Source organism: Nesoenas mayeri (genome assembly GCF_963082525.1).
Source record: "Nesoenas mayeri genome assembly, chromosome: 3".
In the NCBI taxonomy this organism is placed as follows: Eukaryota; Metazoa; Chordata; class Aves; order Columbiformes; family Columbidae; genus Nesoenas; species Nesoenas mayeri.
In genome coordinates this window covers 67,155,814-67,178,151 of record NC_137544.1, presented here as the reverse complement: position 1 = coordinate 67,178,151, position 22,338 = coordinate 67,155,814, and the positions used below count along the sequence as shown (strand labels likewise).

Here is a 22,338-nt window from a genome sequence, read left to right as displayed (position 1 = left end):
TTTTATTTTATCAAGGGGAAAAGTGAGAAGTAGGAGTTCAAATGTGCAGCGTCAGCTATTGTTTTAGCACTGCACTCTGTCACCCCACACAGCACCTTCAGCCATACTCCCATCATGTGTTTTCATTTGGCAGCCTTCCCAAGAAGAGGAATGACTGATGTCTGCATACTGTTTCACTTAGCCAACAAGCAATTCTGTATTATTGCTTTCAGTGAATGCATAACTTAAAATTAAAAAAAAAAAAAAAAGTGCCAATCGCTTGAATTTTAAACTATTTTAAGACTTTCTGTAAAAACACAAGTGATTTAGCAACAGTAAACCCAGAGGTTGGTGACTTCATCATAAAATTGGTGATTTCATAATTAAAAATAGGCAGCAAGACTAAAGTGCATGTTTAAAGAACTTCAAGGATTAAATGTCTAAGTTACAAGTGAATAGTGCTTTTGCATATTCTCTGTTTAAACATATTTTTCAGCAGTATCTTAAGTTTTCACAGAGAATAAAGTAGCTTCAAATATATATGTTGTATAACTGTGAAGAGATCATTTCAGACAGTGCTGCACTGATGGGCATTCGCTTAAGGTGTTCAGTCTAAGCTGGATAACTCTGGTGCTTCTGAAAGTAGTTGTGGGTTTGCTGAGAACTTGCTGCATGAAGACCGACTACGGACTTATTGCTCTTGACTCTGGCTTTTCAGAGATGTTTTCTGTTGGACCGTGTTTTGGTGGGGAATTCGGGAGGAATGTATAAAAGCAGAAGAAAGGAAGAAGGAAAGGAACAGGCCTTGTTCTCAGCAGTCTCAGAAATTGGCTGTGGGGAGTTAAAAAGATGAGCTTCTTTCTCCAGTAGCCAAAGAGCTTAAAGTCAGGTGTTCAGATTACGATGCAAAAGATGAGAATCCCAAGCACAGTCCTGAGCTGGGTGCCTGGTAATCTGCATGTTTCAGTTCATGTGATGCTGACTTTTGGCAACAAGACAGATTTCAAGAATCCCAGCCCAAGCCACGTGTCCCTGCCCCAAATCGCTTTTTCTGCTGGTGCATTTCAGTGATTTGTTTTGAACAGTCTGAGCAACTCTTTCTGCAGAGATGACACTTCAGGCGTCTCTGCCGTCTGCTTTATACTGGCTTTGCCTTTATGATAAACTGCATGTGAACTGATCTGGGGTAAAAAAAATTTGTGGTTTTTTTCCTCCTGAGTTACATTTTAGCTTGAATCATTTATCCCGTATGTGCTGCCCTCTTAGTTGCACTGGCACATGAATGAGTGTGAGCAGCGGAGGAAGGGAGGATGAAGGAGGGTCTGTTAAAGCTGGTATGCTGTCTGTGGAAATCCTCATCAAGACCCACATCAAAAAGTGGTAATCCAAATTCTAGTGTTACAGCTGAAGGAAGAAGTTAAGAGTTAAAGAAATGTGAGGAAAGGCTAGCATAAATGAAACCATATTAAAATATATTTTGGTAAAAACTTTGCTGTTGATAATATTGGAAGAAGATTGTGTAATAAACAGCACCAAATTGCAAGGGGGATGACCTGCAAGTAGCAGCATGGCTGGGTGACAACACTGGTGTGATTTCATCTTGGATAATCAATTCAGTCTTGCGAATGACAGGCTCTCCTCTTTATCAGCACTGATTTCTTCCTTTAATCAGTCTCTGTGAAGTAATGAAATGTACAGCTATACAGATACTGCTTTTGTGAAAGCAGTTGGTGCACTTATGCTGGAACACTTGTTATCCTTTAGCTGAGGAGATAATCTTGTTTATGGTGTGGGCGCTTGGCAGCTTCAACAAGCACGTATGTTTGTGCTTGCCTCAGAAGGAGCATATGGCTTTGGTAGCTTTTAACGTATGAGATTTCAGAAACACACATTGTCTCTGACAGGGCTGGGGAGGTCAGTTTTTTCTCAGAGAAACACCAAAGCTACTTACCTGTTAGCAGATATTTATACCATGTGGCCCTGTAGCATTTTCTCATGTTCGGTATAAATTTATATTAACTACCATTTTCTCAAGAAGCTAAAACTGAAACTGAAATTAATTCACTGAAGCTGCCGTATTTCTTTCAGCATTAGTACTAATACATAGCTGTGTATCTATAAAAGTGAGCTTTTGTCTAAATCCATACTGTCTGTTGTGCGTCTGTCACCTGTTCTCCACTTAAATGTACTTAGTTGTGTAACACTCTCAACTTTGCATAAGAGAAATGAGAAGGTGAGCAGTTTTTATTGCTGAAAAATAGCAGTTTTTATTTCCTTTTGATGCTTTCAGCATCTGCATATTTTCTAAATATCATTATCACCATAGTTGTCCAGATAGCAGAAATGCTATGGAACCAAGTATCTCTTCATAAGGATGCATGTGCACACACCATCCAGGTGGGACTTTTCACCCTTCTTTCATTGAGAGTGTTTTTCTGGGGGCCTGCAGCTGAGGATGCCACACTGTACTTTGCAAGTGGGAATGAACAGCTGGTTCAGGAATATCCTAGGCCACTGTAGAAAATTCTCAGACAAAAAACATGAGAGAGATGAAATTCCTTGGTTTTTCTAAGTGTCTGGGATATGTGGCTTCTGCTGAGAGACATTTGATCAAGGTTTTGTTAGAAGAGTCTGGTATCAGCTGGAGAAAAAAATCCAGCTTAAAATTCCTTAGTGATTTAGCAACTTAGAGCTATATGCCTCCATTTTTTAGCCCATTTGAATTCAGCTAAGAACTTTGCCATATGATTTAGCACTGTGAAGCATTGCTACATATGGTAGATCCCTGTGCCCATTGGTGAGAGTATTTCCGTAGCAAAATGCTGAGTAATCAACGGATTGTTGAAAACCTGAAGCTAGACCTGCTCTTAAGACCAGATAAGAAGTTGGAATTATTCCTAAAAGTGCCTTGTAAACATCAAGGCTTTTGCTGTGGCATACATATAAAAAGCCTCTCAAGCTCCTAGAGCTTCTTCTCTGATAGATACCAGTATATTCTTGTCAGCTGGAATGAATTTGTATTTCTCACGTAAAGTATGTTTCTTTGGAAAATACTTCTTTAAGTTAAATTAAAATGACGTTTCCCAGCAGTATTACTTGATAACTGAAACACAGGAAACTTTTTTTTTTTCTCGAAATGCTCTTACACTGTGATTCTGAGTAGATAATCCATCAGAAGTCCCGCTAAATACTGGGAAACAGGTGGATCCTTAGCATGGTGTAGTGTACTCCTTTCCCTACTCCTGAAACTTCAGAAAGGAAGGGTGTCTGAGGGTGTGCATGTGCATGGGCTGCATTAAGGTGTACGGGGCATCCAGGCCTCCCTACTGGTTTCTCTCTGAGTCATGTTTGGGACTCATCTACCTGTGTTGTGAGATTAAACAGGCTCAAACTCTCCTCTGACACCATGCACATTGCCTCACTGTTTGTATGCACGTGCCTTACATGTGATGGTCTCAGGAAACCACAACTGCTTCCCCACTGGTGATTCTTCTGAGGTTACTTTTGCAAAATTTGAGATGTGGAGAGTGACCTGAAAGGTATCTGAAATTCTGGTTAAAAACAAACATAAATCCATAGAGATACAGTTTGACTGTCCAGCTCAGACTCAGTGATGCAAGATATCACGTGCATCCCGAGAGGAGCAGAATGCTACCGTTGTCATTAAAGCAGGCTGCTTTGATGTTAGCCAGAGCCCTGCTGTCTTGCATTTGGAAACTGCAGCTATGGTTGCTGGAAGGGAACTGAGGGTGTAGTAAATATACTGCTGTCAAATTACTTTGTAATATTTTGACACAAATGCAGGTTCAGTCTAAATGCACATCTCCATCTCAGTGAGTTGACTGAGGTCTAAGCAAAAAGCTGTTAGTTTTGATGCTGGCCTACTGAGAGTAAACCTCCTTTTGCCTTTGCTTTTGCTGTTGTTGTTAGTCCTTGACTGCAAGCAAACAGCTCCCAAAAGGCAAGTTAATCGACACATTTTGCATTTCTTCCACTGTGTTCAAAACTGCTGTGGGTATGAACAAATTTCATAATCCACCTGAGAGTTTCATCTTGTGATGGCTATCCATGTCACTAAGTATTTAATTCAGCTTAATGCAGCCAGGAATTATATCCAGGATATTTGCAATGTGTTATCTCCAATACTCATTAGATTTTTTTGCACTGCTTGGATTCCTGCAAAAAGCCTGAAGTCGGGAGCATGACATCATTCCATTGAATTAAGGTGCAATAATAATATATTCAACATGTTCAGAAAGGGATTTGTGGAACATCTTTAAAAGTCACTTCAAAATTTCATATTGGGGGAAGAGTTTATTTGAGTCTTAGTAGCTTTTAACTGCCTTACTTTTAAGCTACTTGAAAGTCTAACAAGCTTCTTTTCTTGTGATATCTGCATTACTGTAGTTCTTTATTAATGTAAAGGCAGACTACTTTCAACTTTAATTTTTCTAAAATTCAGTCATAAATAACAAAAAGGTCAGTCTGACATAAACCGTTCAACTGATGTATTGTTGTAGAAAAGCCATTACTTCCAGACAGGCATTGCAAAAATGTGATTGACTGTGGCACTTCCTATAAATGCACCAGATAGAGTTTGTTATTCGCAAGCCAATTTCTGGCCTTTGTTGGAATAAAATGAAATACATCTATTTTGTGTTCTGGTGCTTTTTGTATTGCTTGAGATTACCAAGTCTTCTTCCCAAAGTGGTATCCCTTCAGATTTTGTTGAACACTTCTTCTGCATGCGTTGATAATTAAATATGCCTGAGTACAAATTTCTGGTGGGATGTTCCCTGGAGTATTGCATGCATCTCTGGCCATCTGTGGTCAGCACCAAAGAAGCTGAACTGGTGTTATGACCGTTCTTCCATCGTCCTGTTCTTATTGGAAGAAGTAGAAGAGGTTGTTGTTTTAAAAATAGGCTAGAGAGGTCGTAACTATTTTCTCCAAGGTCATTCAAAACAAAAGGGGAGAGAAAGAGGAAAGAGTTGTTTCCTCTAAATAAACAGAAACGATGGCACAAAAAGTAAATGTCTAATCTGACGACAAAAAACGTCTGCTGAAAATGTGTGAAAGGATTTCTAACAGCCTAAATGTGAGAGCCTCCATTTGCCTTCAAACAGAAGCTGTAAAGGCAGAACACATGTTCAGTTTGATCCGAATAACTTGATCTGGACACTCATGGAGACTAGGGTTGAACTTAGTGACTTGTAATTTCAAAGTGCATCCTAGGATGCTTTCATATTCTATTTTTTTTTTTAAGTGTCCAAAGTGCTTTACAATATCAGTGCTACAATTCAAAATACATCTGTTAGGTAGGATAGGAGGAGAGAATAAAATATATACACATATATATATAATTATGATCAAAGGAGCAGTGATGGGTCAGGAATTTTCTGCTACAGTTCCTCGCTTCTCAGAGGAACTTCTGGCTGCTTACTCCATTGCATTCATCCACTCATTGTATAGTTTATCTTTATTGTGAAATGAAATATCTTTGTCTGCTGGTCTCTGTTAACCCAGTGCAGGTTGCTTCTGCATGTCTGCAGTGTGTGATAGCTCTTGATTCATAAAACTGTGTTGCAGTAATTTTCTTCCCCCCCTTTAGGCAAGAGTGTAAGCTCACGTTGTCAACTTTGTAATGCGCAAATTGTACAGCTTCTAAATGATGGAGTAGCTGAAATTATGGTTGTAATTTGTGTACCTGGAGCTGAGTCATATCCTTTACCAGTGCCCTTCACTTCGTTTCATGCTTTAGCAAGCCTGTTTAACAAGGATGAATCTAAATGAGAGATTCAGATTTCTTGCTCAGTAAACAAGATTCTAGTTTCTCTTGGCTAATGTTCATCCTTGTATTGTTTCCTTGTCTCTGCAGCTTCCTATTGTTGAAAAAATAAGGATCATTGCTCAGAAGGTGTATGGAGCTCAGGATATAGAGTTGTCGCCGACTGCACAGTCACAAGTTGATCGGTACACCCGGCAGGTAAGAACACCAGTGAATTATGCAGTCAGGTACATGATGGAGGAGACTTGGGAAACCTCAGGGTGTGAAAGGTTCTCAGATTGGAGTGTTTAGTCAAGCGTTGCTAAAAGGCATGAGCTTACCCATGGTGCTAAACTGTGGAGGTCAGTGTGGGTTAGTTTAGATTAGATAGAACAGAATGATTTTAACCTTGAAAGCTATCTCCCATGGATATGTGTGCTATTTGGAATAATTCTGAGATTGTTGGTGAAACTCTATACTCTCTATGCAGAGTGGTGATTTTTTTGGTTACTGCCTTGAGTGTGTCAAATGCACATTTGCAAAAGTAGTAGCTAGTCAATATGTCTGATTTTAGTGTGAGTGGTTTGTTTGTATTTGCAAAAAATGAGTTTGCAAACATACAAAGACCTGTGCACAGCTATGCATATTAGTAACAAAGCTTCCAATATTTGTAAAATATTTTGTTTTCCTTCTGTTCATATTATTTTTCAAGGGGTTATAAATGCTAGAAGGTGAAATAGATCACCATTCATAAAGCATGTGGGCTTTGTACAGTTTGAAAGCAGTTTTAAAACCATGTGGAGTGGTGTATGTATTTTCTGTAATGGGAAAGCTTCTGTGTGTATACATGGCTGGATCCTCTCTGTCAAGGAATAGAAACTATGGGTGATGTGTCACAGAAAATAATCCTGAGTATACTTCAGCATCCTGATGAGACAGGCAGAAGTATAGCCATCTTCTCTATAATGCAAATCTCCTGAGAATCAATTTGATTTTCTTGATGTAAAATAAGCTTGTTTAGTGTACTTGAAGCGAAATAATCCATGTCTTTATCTTTTCCTACTGTGATTCTCTAATCCATTTTTTTTTGTTTCGTCTAAACTTTAGTAGCATTAGGAAATATTTTCACAATGTCATTAAAGGATTGTCGTCAGCACTGGGCTGCAGAGGCAATGCCCTGCAGTGCTGCCGCTCCTCCTGGCCTTGTGGATTGTATCCCTGTTTGTCAAGGAACTGAGCAGAAGAGTGGAAGGTGCCTGGAGGTTAATTGATAACCTGGGAGACAAACAGTGTGTGTGGGGAGCTGCTGTGAGGTCCTTTTCCTGATTTTCTCCCACTTTTTGAGTAACTACTGCACTGTCATTAGTGAAGTTGATGCCAGCACCTCATGCAGTTTTTACCTTGATTAAAACAAAGCAAAGCATCATGGGCCATTTGTGTTTACCCCTAAGAAGATATTAATACCCTTTGAGAGTTTTGGACTATGAATCCTGGTCTCATGTAGGTATATAACTGGGCCATTAGAGCCCAGAGGGAAGTGCTGTACCTGGAGTTCTAGTGAGCTGGTGTAGGCTGCTTGTTCAGTGTGGTACCCATTGTGTACGCTCTCTAAAAATACACACTCTAGCCATTTTATAGGCAACTTTTGCACCTAACTCCGGGTTGAGAACCCACTCAAGAAGCTGGATAGTGCTGCAGTCAAGTCTCTGGAGACAAAGGTTTGAACTAAGAGAGAATAACGTGAAATACAGTATTCTGCCTCTTTCTGAAATATTCGCTGGTAAGAAACTGAGGTTAACTATTGCTATATGGATTTTAGGATTTCCAGAAGATACTGATAGCAAAGTGAAAATATATTCTGTCTTTACTGCAATCTCAAAAAAAAAAAAATCTGTTTTTTTTTTTCCTTTTTCTGTTAGGGGTTTGGAAATCTTCCCATTTGTATGGCAAAGACTCACCTGTCCCTCTCCCATCAGCCTGAGAGGAAGGGCGTTCCCACTGGTTTCATCTTGCCAATTAGTGATGTACGAGCCAGTATTGGAGCTGGATTCATCTACCCTTTGGTTGGAACGGTGAGTGCAGAATATTCAACTCGCTCACTCCCCTTCCTTTGACCCAGCTTGACAGGGAAGTGCATTTCCTGTTTGCTTCTAAAAATAATGTGTAGAACAAGGTGAGTTCTTGTTTGGTTTGTTGTTGTGGTGGGTTTTGTTTTGTTTTGTTTTAATAATAATTTTATCCTCAAACTTTTTGCAGCTCTACGTTGATATGGAAAGATAATTAGGAAAATGTAACACCTTATAAGAGTGCTGGCTACAGGGTGTGAGAGAATTACTCTTGTCATTGTTTCTGTTTCTGATGTTTTTAGTTAGTCTAGAATACTTAGGCATCCTAATGGTGCAGAAAAATGAATTTACGTGTCCATTGCCTTTCCTTATTCAAACTGCAGCCTGTACATATCCGTAGTTACATGATTATATTCCAAATGTTATATCTTTCATCCATCACTACAAAGCATTCTGTGATGTATTTAGATGAAAGGAATTGTGTTAGGAAAAAGTGTGTGATTAAAATGATTGCCTTTCAGCTGATGAGCCTAATCTGTTCCCAGTCCTTGTGAACATCTCTGCTGGTTCTGTAAAACTAAGTTATGGTGGGAAGGGATAGACTTCTAACTGCAGAAGCAGTAGCACATTCTTTCTCCTTTTCAGAGGTTTAAACAATGAGGTGCTAAAAAGAGGCTATTGTCATGCTTTGTTCCTACCTGTCCTTAAAAGTACATACTCAGATTAGGAAACTCCTGGTGTTTTCTTCCCTGACATGCCTTACCAAAGTAGCTGAGAAGCCAGTTAGCTCATGCCTTTGCCAGCCGCACACATCTCATCCCAAACGGTAGATGAACTGCATCTGGAATTTCATAGCATGAATAATTACTTATGTGTAGCTGATTCATGGGATGGTGCTAGAGAGGGGATGCAAAAGCCATTGCATTTCCGGAAAGAGTACTCTCCCAATGTTATCTCATCTTCCCAGGGCACGGCCTGATTTCCTTGTGTAGCAGTACACTTAGGAAAGGTTGAAAGTTTCTAATCTATTGTTTTGAATTCCCTCTGAAACAATCAAGTGTTTGAAACAAGGAAGGAAGTACTTTCTGACCAGGAGAGTTCCTGGAGTTCAGGAAACTGTGTCACTTTAACTCACTGGACTTCAGGACATGCTTTCCTTTTCATGGTCACATTATGTGCATCTACCAGAAGTGGAGCACATCTGTGTATTTAAATTGTGTAAGACAAAATTCTAATTACTGGTGACAGAGTAAAATTTGTCAGAAGTTCCAGTATCTCCTTTATGGCCTTGGGTTCAAGAGTGCACTGGAAGATGTGTGTCATAAAGTTGTGAGAAGTGAATATGAAGAATGGGCAGCAACTACTTCAAATCCATGAGGGAGCTATTCTCTAGTGTGTCAGAGTGAAATGTTCTCAGGTTGAGCTTTCTGAATGAATCACAGTCTGCATGCTTCAACACAAACTAGCTGCAGTTCAGCCTCATAAACCCATGGGAACTGTCCATAGGATCAGTATATGCCAAACAAGTTCAAGGATTATCTCTCATTTTTGTTTTCTGCCTAGAACCCAAAAATACTGTTATTGTGAAGGACATTCTATATATGAGATTTCTTACTGGAGGAGGTTGTGAAAAACACATCCAAGTTAGTTACCCTAACTCTGATGAGAGTTACTACAGTCGTGGATCTTTTCCCGTATCAGGAACTGGGTAGGCAGTATACTCTTAGTGTTATGTATTCCAAGAGAGTTTGTAGGGCAAGGTACTGTGTAAACATAAGATCCCCATGAGCTAAAAGTCTTAGTAGACAGATATCAAGCATCAGTTGTTTGGAAAATATCGCTAATGCTCAGGAATGTGGGACAGAATACTTCTTGGGACTATCACAATGGCTACAAAACAAAATGAATGAATGAATATGAATGTATACCTAACATCCTTGCCATACAATTCTTTCTCTAGAGTTCAATTTATGGCAAGAGGTTCAACTTGCTGCCTTTTAGAATTCAGAGTTGTGATCATCGGGAAACAAACTCTCATAATAGACTTGTAACACTAATTTTAAGATTGCTTTTCTATTTCAAGATGTTCAGAATTTCTATGTGCATTGCTATCAGCAATTAAGTCTTAGAGCTAGTGGTACTTTTTAAGTTGTGCAAGAAGGAATACTTTTGATGTCACATTCCAAAACGGAGAGTCCTCCTTTCACAGTTCTCCTACTAATAAAGCTGTCTGAAAATGTCTACAAGAGCAAAGCGAGTATAAAAGTACATGTCCTGAAGGCTTAAAGTGGCTGTAAGTCAGATGCTATGACTAGAGGGATTACAGAAATGCTGGTGATACCATATGGTGAAAGCATCCAGTCATGACAGTGAATTAGTTTTCTTTATATAGAAAAAAAAAAATGCTATTTTACAATACATTCATAAAAGTTGCAGTGATAATTCTGATGCTAATTAAAGGTCACACTCCACACTCAAAGCATATTTTTAAACCATGGCAAGCTCCTTTCACTCCAACCTGGGAGAACTTATCAGTGGTAAAGCAGGTCGTTAGAATTCTGCTCCAATTTAATCAAGGAGGACATTACAAATGAAAGAGACAAGTACTGCCAAAAGATAATAAACTATCTGCAGTACCAAGCATTTGTAGTTTGACCTTGTCTTTAGCACATGTAAATTAATTAGATCTGTATTTACCCCAGCACTGATAAGCAACCATGATTTTTTTTTTTTAATGAAATAGTTAACATATTGTCTTCATGTTCTCTAAGCAGAATCTGTTTTGTGTTGTGGTTGGCTCTGGTTCCCTTACAGCATCGAAGTCTTTCCAGGAAAAATGAGCTGAGCCTTATCGGAGGAAATCAGCAGTGAAACAAGAGGTGCACTTAATTAACACTGGCACAGCTTTTATCCAAGTTCTCTGCAACCATGACCCAGAGGGCTGCATCACTCTCACAGGTGGACTGTTGACATCATTGCTTGGCTGAACAGAGTGATGGCAGGAAGGCTGCTGGAGTATATGTAGGAAATCAGTGAGGTCATTCACTAGCAATGCTTGGGTGGAGAATTATTAGATTTTTGTAGTATGTGTGTTTCTCTCCACCCTCACCCAAAGAGTCATTGCAGTTTGGTGCGTTCTCACATTCCAGCCACGTTTCCATTGTTCTTTTTCATGTGACGTGCAAGAATGCAGGCTGATCGTAGGAGTAAACCTTGTTATCTTTTGCCTTTGTGAAATGACACCACCAAATCACTGGTGTGAGTAATACAGCTGTGTTTGAATCACAGTGAGATTTTTTTAAATATATACTGCCCTTTCCCAACCATGCACTTTTGTCTACATGGGTTAAAATTACAGGCAAATTCAGTTTGAAAATATGTGGAACCTTTGGAGCCACGCCAGCTCCCAAATTCTCACGATGAACTGACATCCTTCAGATATTGACTTATCTGAAGAAAGGTCAGTCTATTACAGAAATATTCTTTTCCTCCCCATAGAGAATGCAATTCAAGTCTCTAAAACAAGTTCTGAAACTATATCCTCTGGGAAGGGACTCTTGGGGTGACCCAGTGTGCTTTGAAATAAGTTTATGGGTGTGATAAAGCCCTAATTCACTCATAGGTGAGAGCCAGGACTGTCCTGCTAAAATATTACCTAAACATTGTAAGGGGAAAAAGAGCCTGAAAATAAAAATTTTTATGAATGATTTTTGAAGGAAAATATTGTTCCCTGTTGAGTGAATTTCTTATTTCATAGTGGTTAAGAGCTTAACAAGTTTTTAGGGTGTCCTTTGAACATAAGCTGGAGTCCAGGCCCACCTGAAGTGAAATTGCAGTTTCCCAGTGGTGCAAGTTGTCTGCAGACTGTCATTTTGTCACTTCTTTTAGGCTCTCTTATGGGACGACTGAAAAATGGTTGGTGGATTGCCCAGCTCATCCTGACAACCTGTGATTTTCCAAAAACATGAACGATAGTGAGATCTATATTTGCCTTGTAAAGCATTTGGCGTACAATGCAATTGTATGTTGTTTACAAAGGAGTAGTGCTCTACTGGTCATTCTGACCTCTCTTCCACAGGCAGTGGAAGCAGGGACAGGTATCCTCCTGGGAAGAGAACAAGGATACTGCCCCGTTGTGTAGGGATGTGGTCAGGAAGGCCAAGACGCTGCTGGAGCTGAACTTGGCAAGGGATGCAAAGATTAATAAGGGGGGCTTCTAGAGGTGTGTCAGCAACCAATGATGTGATCTAAGATCTGGCCAGGAAGAAGTCATAAGAGTAATTGATGGATGTAGTTGCAGGAGAGCAGAACATGTGTTGCTGATGACTAAGGCTTTTTAAAATTAAGGAGAAAGAGTAGAGTTTACCGGGTTTGAAAAATTTATTGTAATCTCTGAAACTTTTGAAAGTACATGGAAAATAATTTATTTAAGTGATAATTCAGAAATTTCCATACACTCTGAGCATATGCTGTTTAGTTCAACTACTTTAAACTGATGTGGATAAGCCACTGTATGTTGGAAATACAAAATAAATATACTTTGCTTCAGATCACTGCAACTCCCTGCCGTAGCTGTGACATGGACATACGGTAAAATACCCTCTTACATCCTCAGAAAAACCCCCAACCCAACAGTGTCTCTTCCTCCTCTGACGTTTAGAAATATCTTAACAGATAATGGAGGTAAAACACTTAGATTGTGTGTAGTTCATGCTGTATCGCTTGACTCATCTGTTTGCTAGTAAGCAATATTTAACCTACATTATAATGTAGTACAATGTATTGCCTTTTCTGAATGAAAGACCAGGTCCCATTACTGGTTGTATTGGCAAAGTTAATTTACAGGTTATTACAGCTTCCTTCCACCTAGCCTTAAGTTCCTCAAGGGCCAGCACTTGTAGTCAGCAGAAGTAAAGGAATGATTTTGTTTGTTTTCTGTTGAGAAGAAAAAAAAAAGAAGTTATGTAGACATGTGTGTTACTTCAGCAAACTGAATAGTTGGAGGAGGACTTGTTGTCCTGGGACAGAATAAAACAATTATACAACATATCAGAGAAGAAAATAGACCCTGTGGTTTCATAAGCTCTTTAATGTTTCAATTAGATGAGATTTTTCTCAATACAACCTCCTATACAATTTAAGTATGACTATTGTAAAATTAGTTCTTTGTATTCAGTGTCCATATTATGTATTTTCCCATTTTACCATAATTTAATCCTTGTCAGAGAAGATTTTTTTCATGCAAATATTTAAATTTGGCTCTAAACACTTGAAAATGAACTTTTTAATGACAAAAATGAACCTAATATATTTCTTCTGTCAGTCAGGTTTCCTTGGTTGTATTTTCCAAATATATTTTTATTAAAGACATCCACAGAAATGTAACATTATGTTCAAGCTCTTAGACTTAAATAATAAATGTGTGCCACTGTTAACTTAAAATAGCTTAAAACAGGTGCTTATTTACAAGTACAGTTACTTCACTTTAGTGAGTGATACCCTGAATACGCATTTTGATAGCCTTCCATCCCTTGCAGGGGGAATTTTGCCTTGCCTCCTTTGCTTTGCACATGAAGAGGCAGAGGACGTGGTCAGCCATGCTGTCCCCACAGAAGCTATGGTAGGTCAGAGCTGCTGCAGAGGAATTTCCTGATCTCGTATGCCCAGATCACAAGTGTTTTAGCATGTGTTTTCAGTTAAGATTAGCTGACTTGACACATCAGCTTAGGCAGTATGGATTCATTGATCGGGGTAGTGCCTGGCTAGTGTGGACAAGTTTAAGCAATGCTGGAACAAAGATAGCTCATTATGCTCTGAAAGAGTTTTCTTCTGTGTGGTGGTTAGTGTCTTGACCTCATCAGACCTGTGAAATTGTATGTAATGAACTCCGCGCAGCTGTCTTAGGGTTGCAAATAACCATTAGTGTAGGCAAATGAAATGAGAATCACCTGTAGCACATGTGCAGCCAAAGGGGGCACCTCTGTGAAACTGTAGTTTGCTCAAGGCCTTCAGAAAGTCTGGGAGTCATTAAGACCCTTGCTGTCTGTTCCAGTAAGACCTAACCCTGAGCATGGTTATGCTTTCTATCTGTTTCATTCCCTTGTCTCTGATTTACAGTCTGTGATCCCAGACAAGAATGAATGTAACCGCATCAGTTAAGAAAGGAAAAAAATCAAGAGTCTAATGTGGAGATAAAGGCTCTTTGAATGATGTACATTATCCTATTTGCATGGGGCTTGCTCTTAAGGAGACATACCAGTTGAAAGCAGGAAGTGCAATTTGGACAGAAGCCAGCAGCAATTTTGGCCCACTGCCCTTAGATTTTACACATGACTTCAGACATTAAATAAGGACTTTGCAGTGGGGACGTGTGCACGTGTGCATTTGAGCAGTTAGTCAATGCCTGCTGGGTGTTCTCCAGGCCAAAGTGGGAAGTGGGTGGCTGAACCGTGCAGCTCATGGCAGCCTCTCCATGGTGCGGCAACACTGCCTGCCCACCCCAGTCTCCCCCTGCAGCTTTGGTGGTGCTGGTTTAGCATCCCTGTTGTGAACTCGTGCCAGTTCAGAGCAAGTGAACAGGTTTGATTAAGAGCTCATTCAGTTAATCAGCCTTGTATATGTGCACTCTGATCAAATGCGATGAGCTCAAGAATCAGTTTATGAAATCTCTTGAAACAGTGGTGTTAAGGGTTTGTATTTTGGTTATGCTATATATACAGAAGTACAGACCTGAGCATTAGAGAGGGCAGACAGGTATCTAGTTCTCCCATTCACAATATTCTGGAAGTACTGCTAGTACTGCTGCATGAAGAGGCTGGTGCTGCCAGACTCAGGGTTCACTGAGTGACAACCAATGATAGGACAAGGGGTAATGGGTACAAACTGGAACACAAAAGGTTCCACTTAAATTTGAGAAGAAACTTCTTCTCAGTGAGAGTGACAGAGCACTGGAACAGACTGCCCAGGGAGGTTGTGGAGTCTCCTACTCTGGAGGCATTCAAGACCTGCCTGGACACATTCCTGGGTAACCTCATCTAGGTGTTCCTGCTCTGGCAGAGGGATTGGACTAGATGATCTTTGAAGGTCCCTTCCAATCCCAAACATTCTGTGATTCTGTGTGAGTCTGATGGCTTCGAGATGGGGTGGGTATTGCTGCTGCCTGCCTTCATTCAGCTGGGTAGCAGCACCCATGCTCTGTCACTTCCAGCTTTCTGCCATTCCTCTCTATGGGGATGAAATGAAATGATGTTTCATGCTCCCTATTTTTGTTTGTTCAGCCTGATAAGCTTCTTCAGCTGAAGAAATCAGTTTCTGAAATGGTGCCTTGTGGTCCAGATTGGAAATTTAGAGATTCAACCAACCATTTACAAACAATTATTACCTTTTAAAATTCCTGTCTATATTTTTCAAATGTTCATTTGCAGATTTTGAAAGTATTGATTCCTTGGTAAGCAGCAAAAAACTGTACAGTTTGGGTCAAATAACTGGAATTCTTCCAGACCGTCCAGTGAGACAAACCATCTAGCAGATGTAGATAGCTGTATGTTTGAGTTTGGTAGCTTGCTGTTATTGCACTCTTGAAGTGATTTAAGGCTAATAGCAGGAATCTGGCTGGAGGCTGCAAGTCTGTGACTGAACAATTTTATTGAGTTCCGGATAAATAAGGTGAAAGATGTTTTGAATTTAATAATGTCCCCATCAACTTGCTTGCTTTCAATAAATTGTGAAATATATAATAGGATGATTAGTGTGCTAATTAACATTAAAGAGGAATTAATATTTTTACCTACTGGTCAAGGGATTATCCTTGTTAAAACAGGAAATGGACCCTGATTTCCTGTGTACAAGAGTTTTCTTCATAAACTTCGAAAACTTCAGTCTAAAAATAGATTATGCTTTTACATAGCAAAATATATATCTATTATTAGTTAAAACTAGCTTATATATGGAGGGAAGAGCATTTTCCAAATGTTTTTATTTTGAAATAGATACATCCTGCACATGCTTCATAAAATAGCATTATTAAGAAATTAGAAACTGAGTGTGGTGACATGGGCTTTATAGAAACTGTAATACTCAAGATTTGTTTAATATCGCTTTGCTTAGTAGTTTGTAAGACAAGCAAAACTTAGATGCAGTTTTTAAAAGAAGGAATCCAGAGATGCAAACAGTAAGGTTCCCTGACAAATCAGGGGCAGGACCATGAAGAAAATTCACCATTTCCTGGCCTGCAAAATTGTTAAATGATTATATCTAAGAATGTGAAGAATTGGATTTTGGGGTATTTCTATTGGAGTGGGCTGACCTACATTCTGTGGACAACACTGAAAGAAAGTTATGAGTTTAATCTTCCTCTACCCTACCCACCCACTCAAAAATCCTGAAGTACTTCCTGAGATATTCCTCCTTATTTAAGAAAAAAGAAGGTATAAATGCTGGCATACTGTATATCACCATTGGTAAGTGATAATGGGTTTATTTTTAAAAGACCAGACTTTTTCCACTTCTGAAATTGTGAAATGTCATGAATGGGGCATTACCTTTTAACCATAGCTGAAGAGAGGGTTGCATAAAACCACCTTGATAGCCTATAGATCAAGAGACATCTCCCAGGTGAAGTCCATTAAAAAAAGTACTCTTGGTGTGGTACAACAGTGACCCACGGGCTTCTGGAGATGAAATATTTTTGGTACTCAGAGGAACTCGTTGATCCTGACTTGTGACCATCTTCTGTGACTGTCTTCTTGTCTGCTCTTCTTGCACACTGGTGAATATCACTTGTCAAAAGATGATTTTGTTCTATTTTTTTGTTAATAGAAGGAAAGAATAAGGCATGTATCCTTGTTTGCTTGAGCAATTTCTGTTTCCCAGGAGAAATAATGTTGCAGTAGTTGACAGGGTTTCCTGTGTCTGGCACTATACCCTGCTATGGACACTCTGTCAGCTGTTCCAGAACAGTGACTTCCTTTTCTCACAACCATTTCTCCATGATGGATATGTCTGCCAGCTTCACCTATCTTTTCTCCCTGCCATTTTCTTCTCATATTTTTGCGGATAAGAGTATATTTAGTTTTACACCAAGATTAAGTCTCTCCGGTTCAATGCATATTCCGCACAGCTGTGGGAAAATTCTGTTTAAATGCTTTCTTCTCTTTTCACTTTACAAAAGCCAAGACCATTATTTCTTGGCCTGGAGCTGGACTCCTAAGAACAGAGCTTTTCATAGACCTGTAAGCAGGTCTATGAAACAGACCTTCAGCTCTGAGCTAACAGTTGGACAGGTAAGGCAAGACATAATTTTATTTCTCCTCACCATTACTGCGGTTACATACAAAGATATATTGGTATGAGGTAGCTTACCAACACCAGTAAAGCATCCTGAGTGCTAACTGTGATGCAACAGCTATATTATGGTATATTTTTGTCATAGAGAAAAATTATGCCAACATTATTTAGCTCAACAGCAGTTACAACCACCTGAGCATGGAAAGGCTTGGGCCGCCATGTAGCCCAAGCCATGGTCTGCCTATTTTTTCTATACTTGGAAGCTGTATGTTAGTTAGACATTCCCAAACTGAAGTATGAGGTGCTGTGCGAAGATGCACTAGGCTGTGGTGATTCTGTAAAAGTCAATATCAGATGCAGCACTGAAATGGTGGGTTTGCCATGTTGCGGGGCTGTGGGTGGGACCCGTCCTTTCACTTCGGGGTTCCAACACTGGAAGGCAACGTGCTGGGTCACAGCACAGTTCGCGATGGCTGCAGGAAACCTGAGTGAGATACAGCACAAGATGTGCACGTGTTCAATTTTCTAGCAAAACTTGGCTCGTTTGAAATATTTTTAACGCTTAACTCTGTAACTATCCAGGAGTGATAATGCCAAGCTGTACCAAGGCTTGATGCTTGACAACAAGGCTGTCAAACTCATTTTCACCAGGGGCCACATCAGCCTCACGGTTGCCTTCAAAAGGCCGAATGTAATTTTAGGACTGTATAAATCTAACTGCTCCAAATTACATTCAGCCATTTGAAGGCAACCACGAGGCTGATGTGGCCCCTGGTGAAAATGAGTTTACACCACTGCTTTACAGGTTAGTGCCTGGCAGCTGGATGTTCAGCTTTCACTTGAAGTCATAGAAAAGTGCCTAGGGTAAATGGAACATCCTCTTTAAGCAGTTTCACATTTTTAATAGTGTTTTTTTTTAATAACATGTTGAAGTTTGGAGCTAGTTGTAGGCTAAACAGTTTCTCTCCAGGGACTCAGAATTTTCTGAAGATAAAATCCTATAACTGCATGATATTTTAGGCTAGAGTGCCTGACCACAGCATCTTTCTTTAATAAGCATGTTTCTGTAGGCAACATAAGGAGCTGGGCTTTGAGCTTAATAAGAAGAGGTAGTGACATGAAGAACTTCTGAGCGAAACATTCAATCATGTATAGGAATGTTGCTATTGGAAAGAAAATATTTTAAAAATGTTAAAGATCTACACATGCTGTCCTACTTAAAGCTTAGCAATGCTCTCAAGACTTTGAGTTTAAACTTAACCTCGGAATATATGCTTTTAGGAAAATCAGTGAGAATTAGGTAAGTAATCAGGTCATGGTTTCTTTTTCTGCACAGTCGACCTATCAGGGACTATTCTTTATGTCACTTTTACAAGGTTTTACTTAGCCTTTTTTAATTGGAGACTATGTGTCTGTATCAGCAATTTTAAAAAGATGGTTGGGTACAAATCATCTGGCTCTTGTTTCTATAAAAATACAAAATAGCATAATGACACACCCAGTTTTAATAATTATTTAGCAATCAACACATCAATTGTGAAATGTATGCAGGCTTGTGATAGTCAAGGAAATATCATTTATATCCCTTGCAATCTTCAGAAAATCTTTTTCTGATTCTCCTTAAATTCTGATTATTCTGTTTCTTCTTAAATCCTGGATCTACCAATACCTCTTACAGGCATGGCACGCTAACGCCCTGCAATCCTGAATATTAGGTGTGTTTTGGTGTGTTTTGAGATAGCCTTCTGGTTTTAGTGTTGCAATCAAGTAAGCATACTGTGAAATGAAAGCAGCAGAGGAATGTGGATGATGTGTTTGCCTTTTAGTAAATCATCAGTAAACTCTAATGCTGAGACCCTGAGAGGGTCTGTTTTTTCACTTGCTCAATTAGACTTGCTCAGTAGACTGAGGCCAGAAGAACTGTGGCAGTTTGTCACCTATGGAAACCTGTTGTACTTTTTCTAGTCTTTTTTAAGCCTCTCTTAGATAAGTGAAAATAAATCTCCTGATCTCATTTTACTCGTCATTTGTCTTTTCCACAAAGCCACATGATATTCAACACCACTTAAAGTTCATGCTTGGCTCCTTATTTTCAGTGTGCTGTCAGGAGCAGGGGTGCTGCCGCAGAAGTGTCCTCAGGCACGTCACTGAGGCTGCTGGACTCACTGTTACCTGAAAGGTGTTTCACAGAAGTACAGTGTGCAATCTCAGTGGTGGTAGTTTATCAAAATTTTTGAGAAATGCTGGTAACATGGTGTAAGAAAACCTTATATAATTCTTTTTTCTTTTAGGTAATACTATACTTATCACAATGTGGCAAATGCACTGCCAAAAAAGAAGTCGTAACGTCATATAGGTGGTATGACTGAGTTGCTTTTCCCCTGTTACATTTACAACACTTGCTTCTTGCTACTCAGAGTTACTGCATTTGCACTACTGCCAAAAACTGCCAGTGCTCAGAAATGAAGGGCTAATCTGGGAGTTTGTCAAGAAATCTGTCCAACAAAAGCTGTGACTTTTACTTCTCTGGTCCATAAAATAAGCCAAAATACAGGGGTCTGTGGTTATTTTGCTGGAAAAAAGCACTGATGGAGTTGGGTACCTTACATGCAGTACTGTTCATTTTATGAGAAGATGAATACCCCGTGACCCTGGTCACAGGTGAGTTCCGTCGTGAGCATCTCCGGGCTTTGTTCAGCCAGTGTTCGGTCAGAAGGCTGTCCAGAAGATTTATGTTGAAAGTGCAGTTTTTCATTCATCAGTTTGTACATGTTTAACTCAATTTGTAATTTTATTATTGGAGGTGGAGTGCAATGAATGGAGCAGTCATCATTTGATGTAAAAAGAATTTCCTCCTAAGCACAGAGAAATGCAAATTGTGAGAATGCACTTGTTGATAGAAGGATGTATTTAGTTTGATCATCAAGTGTTCATAGAAAATTTCACTATAACTGAAGAAGAGAGATTTCAGCTGACTGTCAAGAGTATTAAGAATCATCATTCTGTTGTTTATCCTCATTGTGTCTGGATTATGGACTGCATTGAAAACATATGCATTTATTTACCCATTTCATTAAACCATGCAGTTTGTCTTAGTTGTGTTCAGTTATGGATAGAATTCCATCAATGACCTTCAGCTCTTTATGACAGCATTCAAAAGCCTAACTTTTTTCTTCCTTTTTCCTCCTATCCTTCCTCTTTGCCTTCTTTTTGAGTCTTATTTTTTGCCTTAATTTTTTTTTTTCCTCCTTGGAGCTCTTTTGGCAGACAGAGACAGCTTTTATTTTGATACATTTGACATAAAGGATGGAATGTGTCCAGTTTAGGAAGCAGAAAAGCTGGTGGAGGAAAAAAAAATTCCATCATTTTATTACAGAAATCAAGAGTATGCTTTCTGGACCATCAAGTAGAAATGGTTTTTGGTTTCAGCTCAGGATATACACGAGAATAAATTACAATTTAAGGGCCTTTTTTCTTTAAAGGGAGAGAATTTAGCTGTGTTGTTGACACCATAAAACTTAATGTTTTATGGAAACAAAATGGAAAACTAGATCATGGCATATATTAAACATAGAAAGTATAACTTACGTCTTTAGAGATCCAGCCAAGAGAAAGTTGAATATTAAACAAACAAACAAAAACCAAACAACAATCAGCTCCCCCCAAAAAAAACCAAACCAAACCAAACAAATGTATATACTGTTATGGGAATCAGTTCTGGACTGAAAGGCATATGTATCTAAACACAGGGCTTCTCTATGTGGTCAAAATTTCAAAATGAGCATGCCATTAAATTGTCCTGAGTTCATTTAAAGAATGTAGGTGTTTTCACCTGCCTCCAGCGCCCGTGCAGGAGTCTGCACACCCCCAAAGCATGTGTGCAGTTACCTCCTTTCCTGTGCCTGTACAGTTCAAAAGGGGAGACTTGCTGGCTGTGTTGCTCAAACCCATATTTTACTTCTTGACTGTGAAGTGTTGCATCCTTTTGCATTAGTGTCACCGTGTTTTGTTCTTCCAGGCTTGCCAAAAAGGACAGAGGGTAGGGAGGGGTGTCGGAGGACTGGCTTCTTCCAGGGGAGAGCGAGCCAGGGAATGTACTGAATGAAAGGTGTGTTCTTAATGCTACTTCTTGAGCAGTAAGCAGCTCTTACATCCTAAATCCAATCTCAAAAAGCACTGGACTCTTCAGCTCTCTGCCCTAACTCTGCTTCCCCTCTTGTGTTACTGTTATGTGCTGGCATTGCTGACTCCGTATTAACTTCAATCTCTAGAAAGCATGCCAGCCTGCAGTTTTAGACTCCTCCCAAAATGGATCCCTGGAAAACAAACTTTTGCCTTTGCCACAGAATGAGCTTCCACTTGTTAAAATTGTTTTAATAAAATGTACTTTGCCTTGCAGTAAACTTAAATCTGTAGTTTTGTGAAAAACAACAAAAAGGAAGTGAAAAGGCAATTTGTCTGAAGCCTCAAGGAATTTTTTATGGCTCAGTTCAGAGAAAAAGTTGACAAATTAAGGTTAAATTTGCACAAAAGGTTGACAAGTGCATAAAATACATTTGCTTTAATTTATGTTGAAATTCAAACCTTCACCTGAAACCATTTTAACTGAAGAGTAAACACTCTTGTATGGACCAGTGCTGTGAGTGACCTATTCGTTGTGTTGCATTAACATGTGATTTTGTATGAGGCTAAATTACCTACAGGATCATATTAAATTGAAACTGGAATATTCATTTGTAAAATGAGGAGAAACCACCAGGCATTCAGAGGAAGACAATCTGAGTCTGTTCTCATTTGACGTTGTGATTAGGTCTACTTTTCTAAATAGTTGATTTAATGTGTTCATTGCTAATGCAAGTCAGGGGAAGCCTTCCCAGGTACTTAATGTTAGCTTCATTCCATTAAGCAATTCTGATACAACTTGCTGCAGTGAGAACTTAAGAAGATAAATCTGCTGAGGAAGCATTAGAAGCAGGTGCTATAGAAGGGCAGTTTTCTTACAAATGATGAGCATAGTTGCAGGAGCTTTTATAAACCAACAGAAAACAAAAAAAAAATAAAGTATTTTTGAAGTTTTATGGAAAACAAGTCAACATCTAATTGACTTTTTCAGTGTTTAGAGATAAAATGGGGAAGAACATGCTTGTTTAATGTAAATGCATCTTGAACCCATCCTTTTCTGTTTCATGTATCTTGTGATGTACTTGAGCCCAACTGTAGAAGAAACTGCAGGAGGACTAG

General features: G+C 39.3%; 1 protein-coding gene across 1 annotated transcript in view; it reads left to right on the top strand.

Moving 5' to 3' along the window:
* Window positions 1–22,338, top strand: part of MTHFD1L (methylenetetrahydrofolate dehydrogenase (NADP+ dependent) 1 like) — a gene marked incomplete at both ends in the record, with an annotated part of 146,005 nt that overhangs the window by 96,485 nt on the left and 27,182 nt on the right. Inside the window, 2 exons of the mRNA XM_080341821.1 lie at window positions 5,858–5,965; window positions 7,666–7,818. Of these exons, the coding sequence (XP_080197947.1) occupies window positions 5,858–5,965; window positions 7,666–7,818 (261 nt within the window). The remainder of the gene's footprint in view (window positions 1–5,857; window positions 5,966–7,665; window positions 7,819–22,338) is intronic.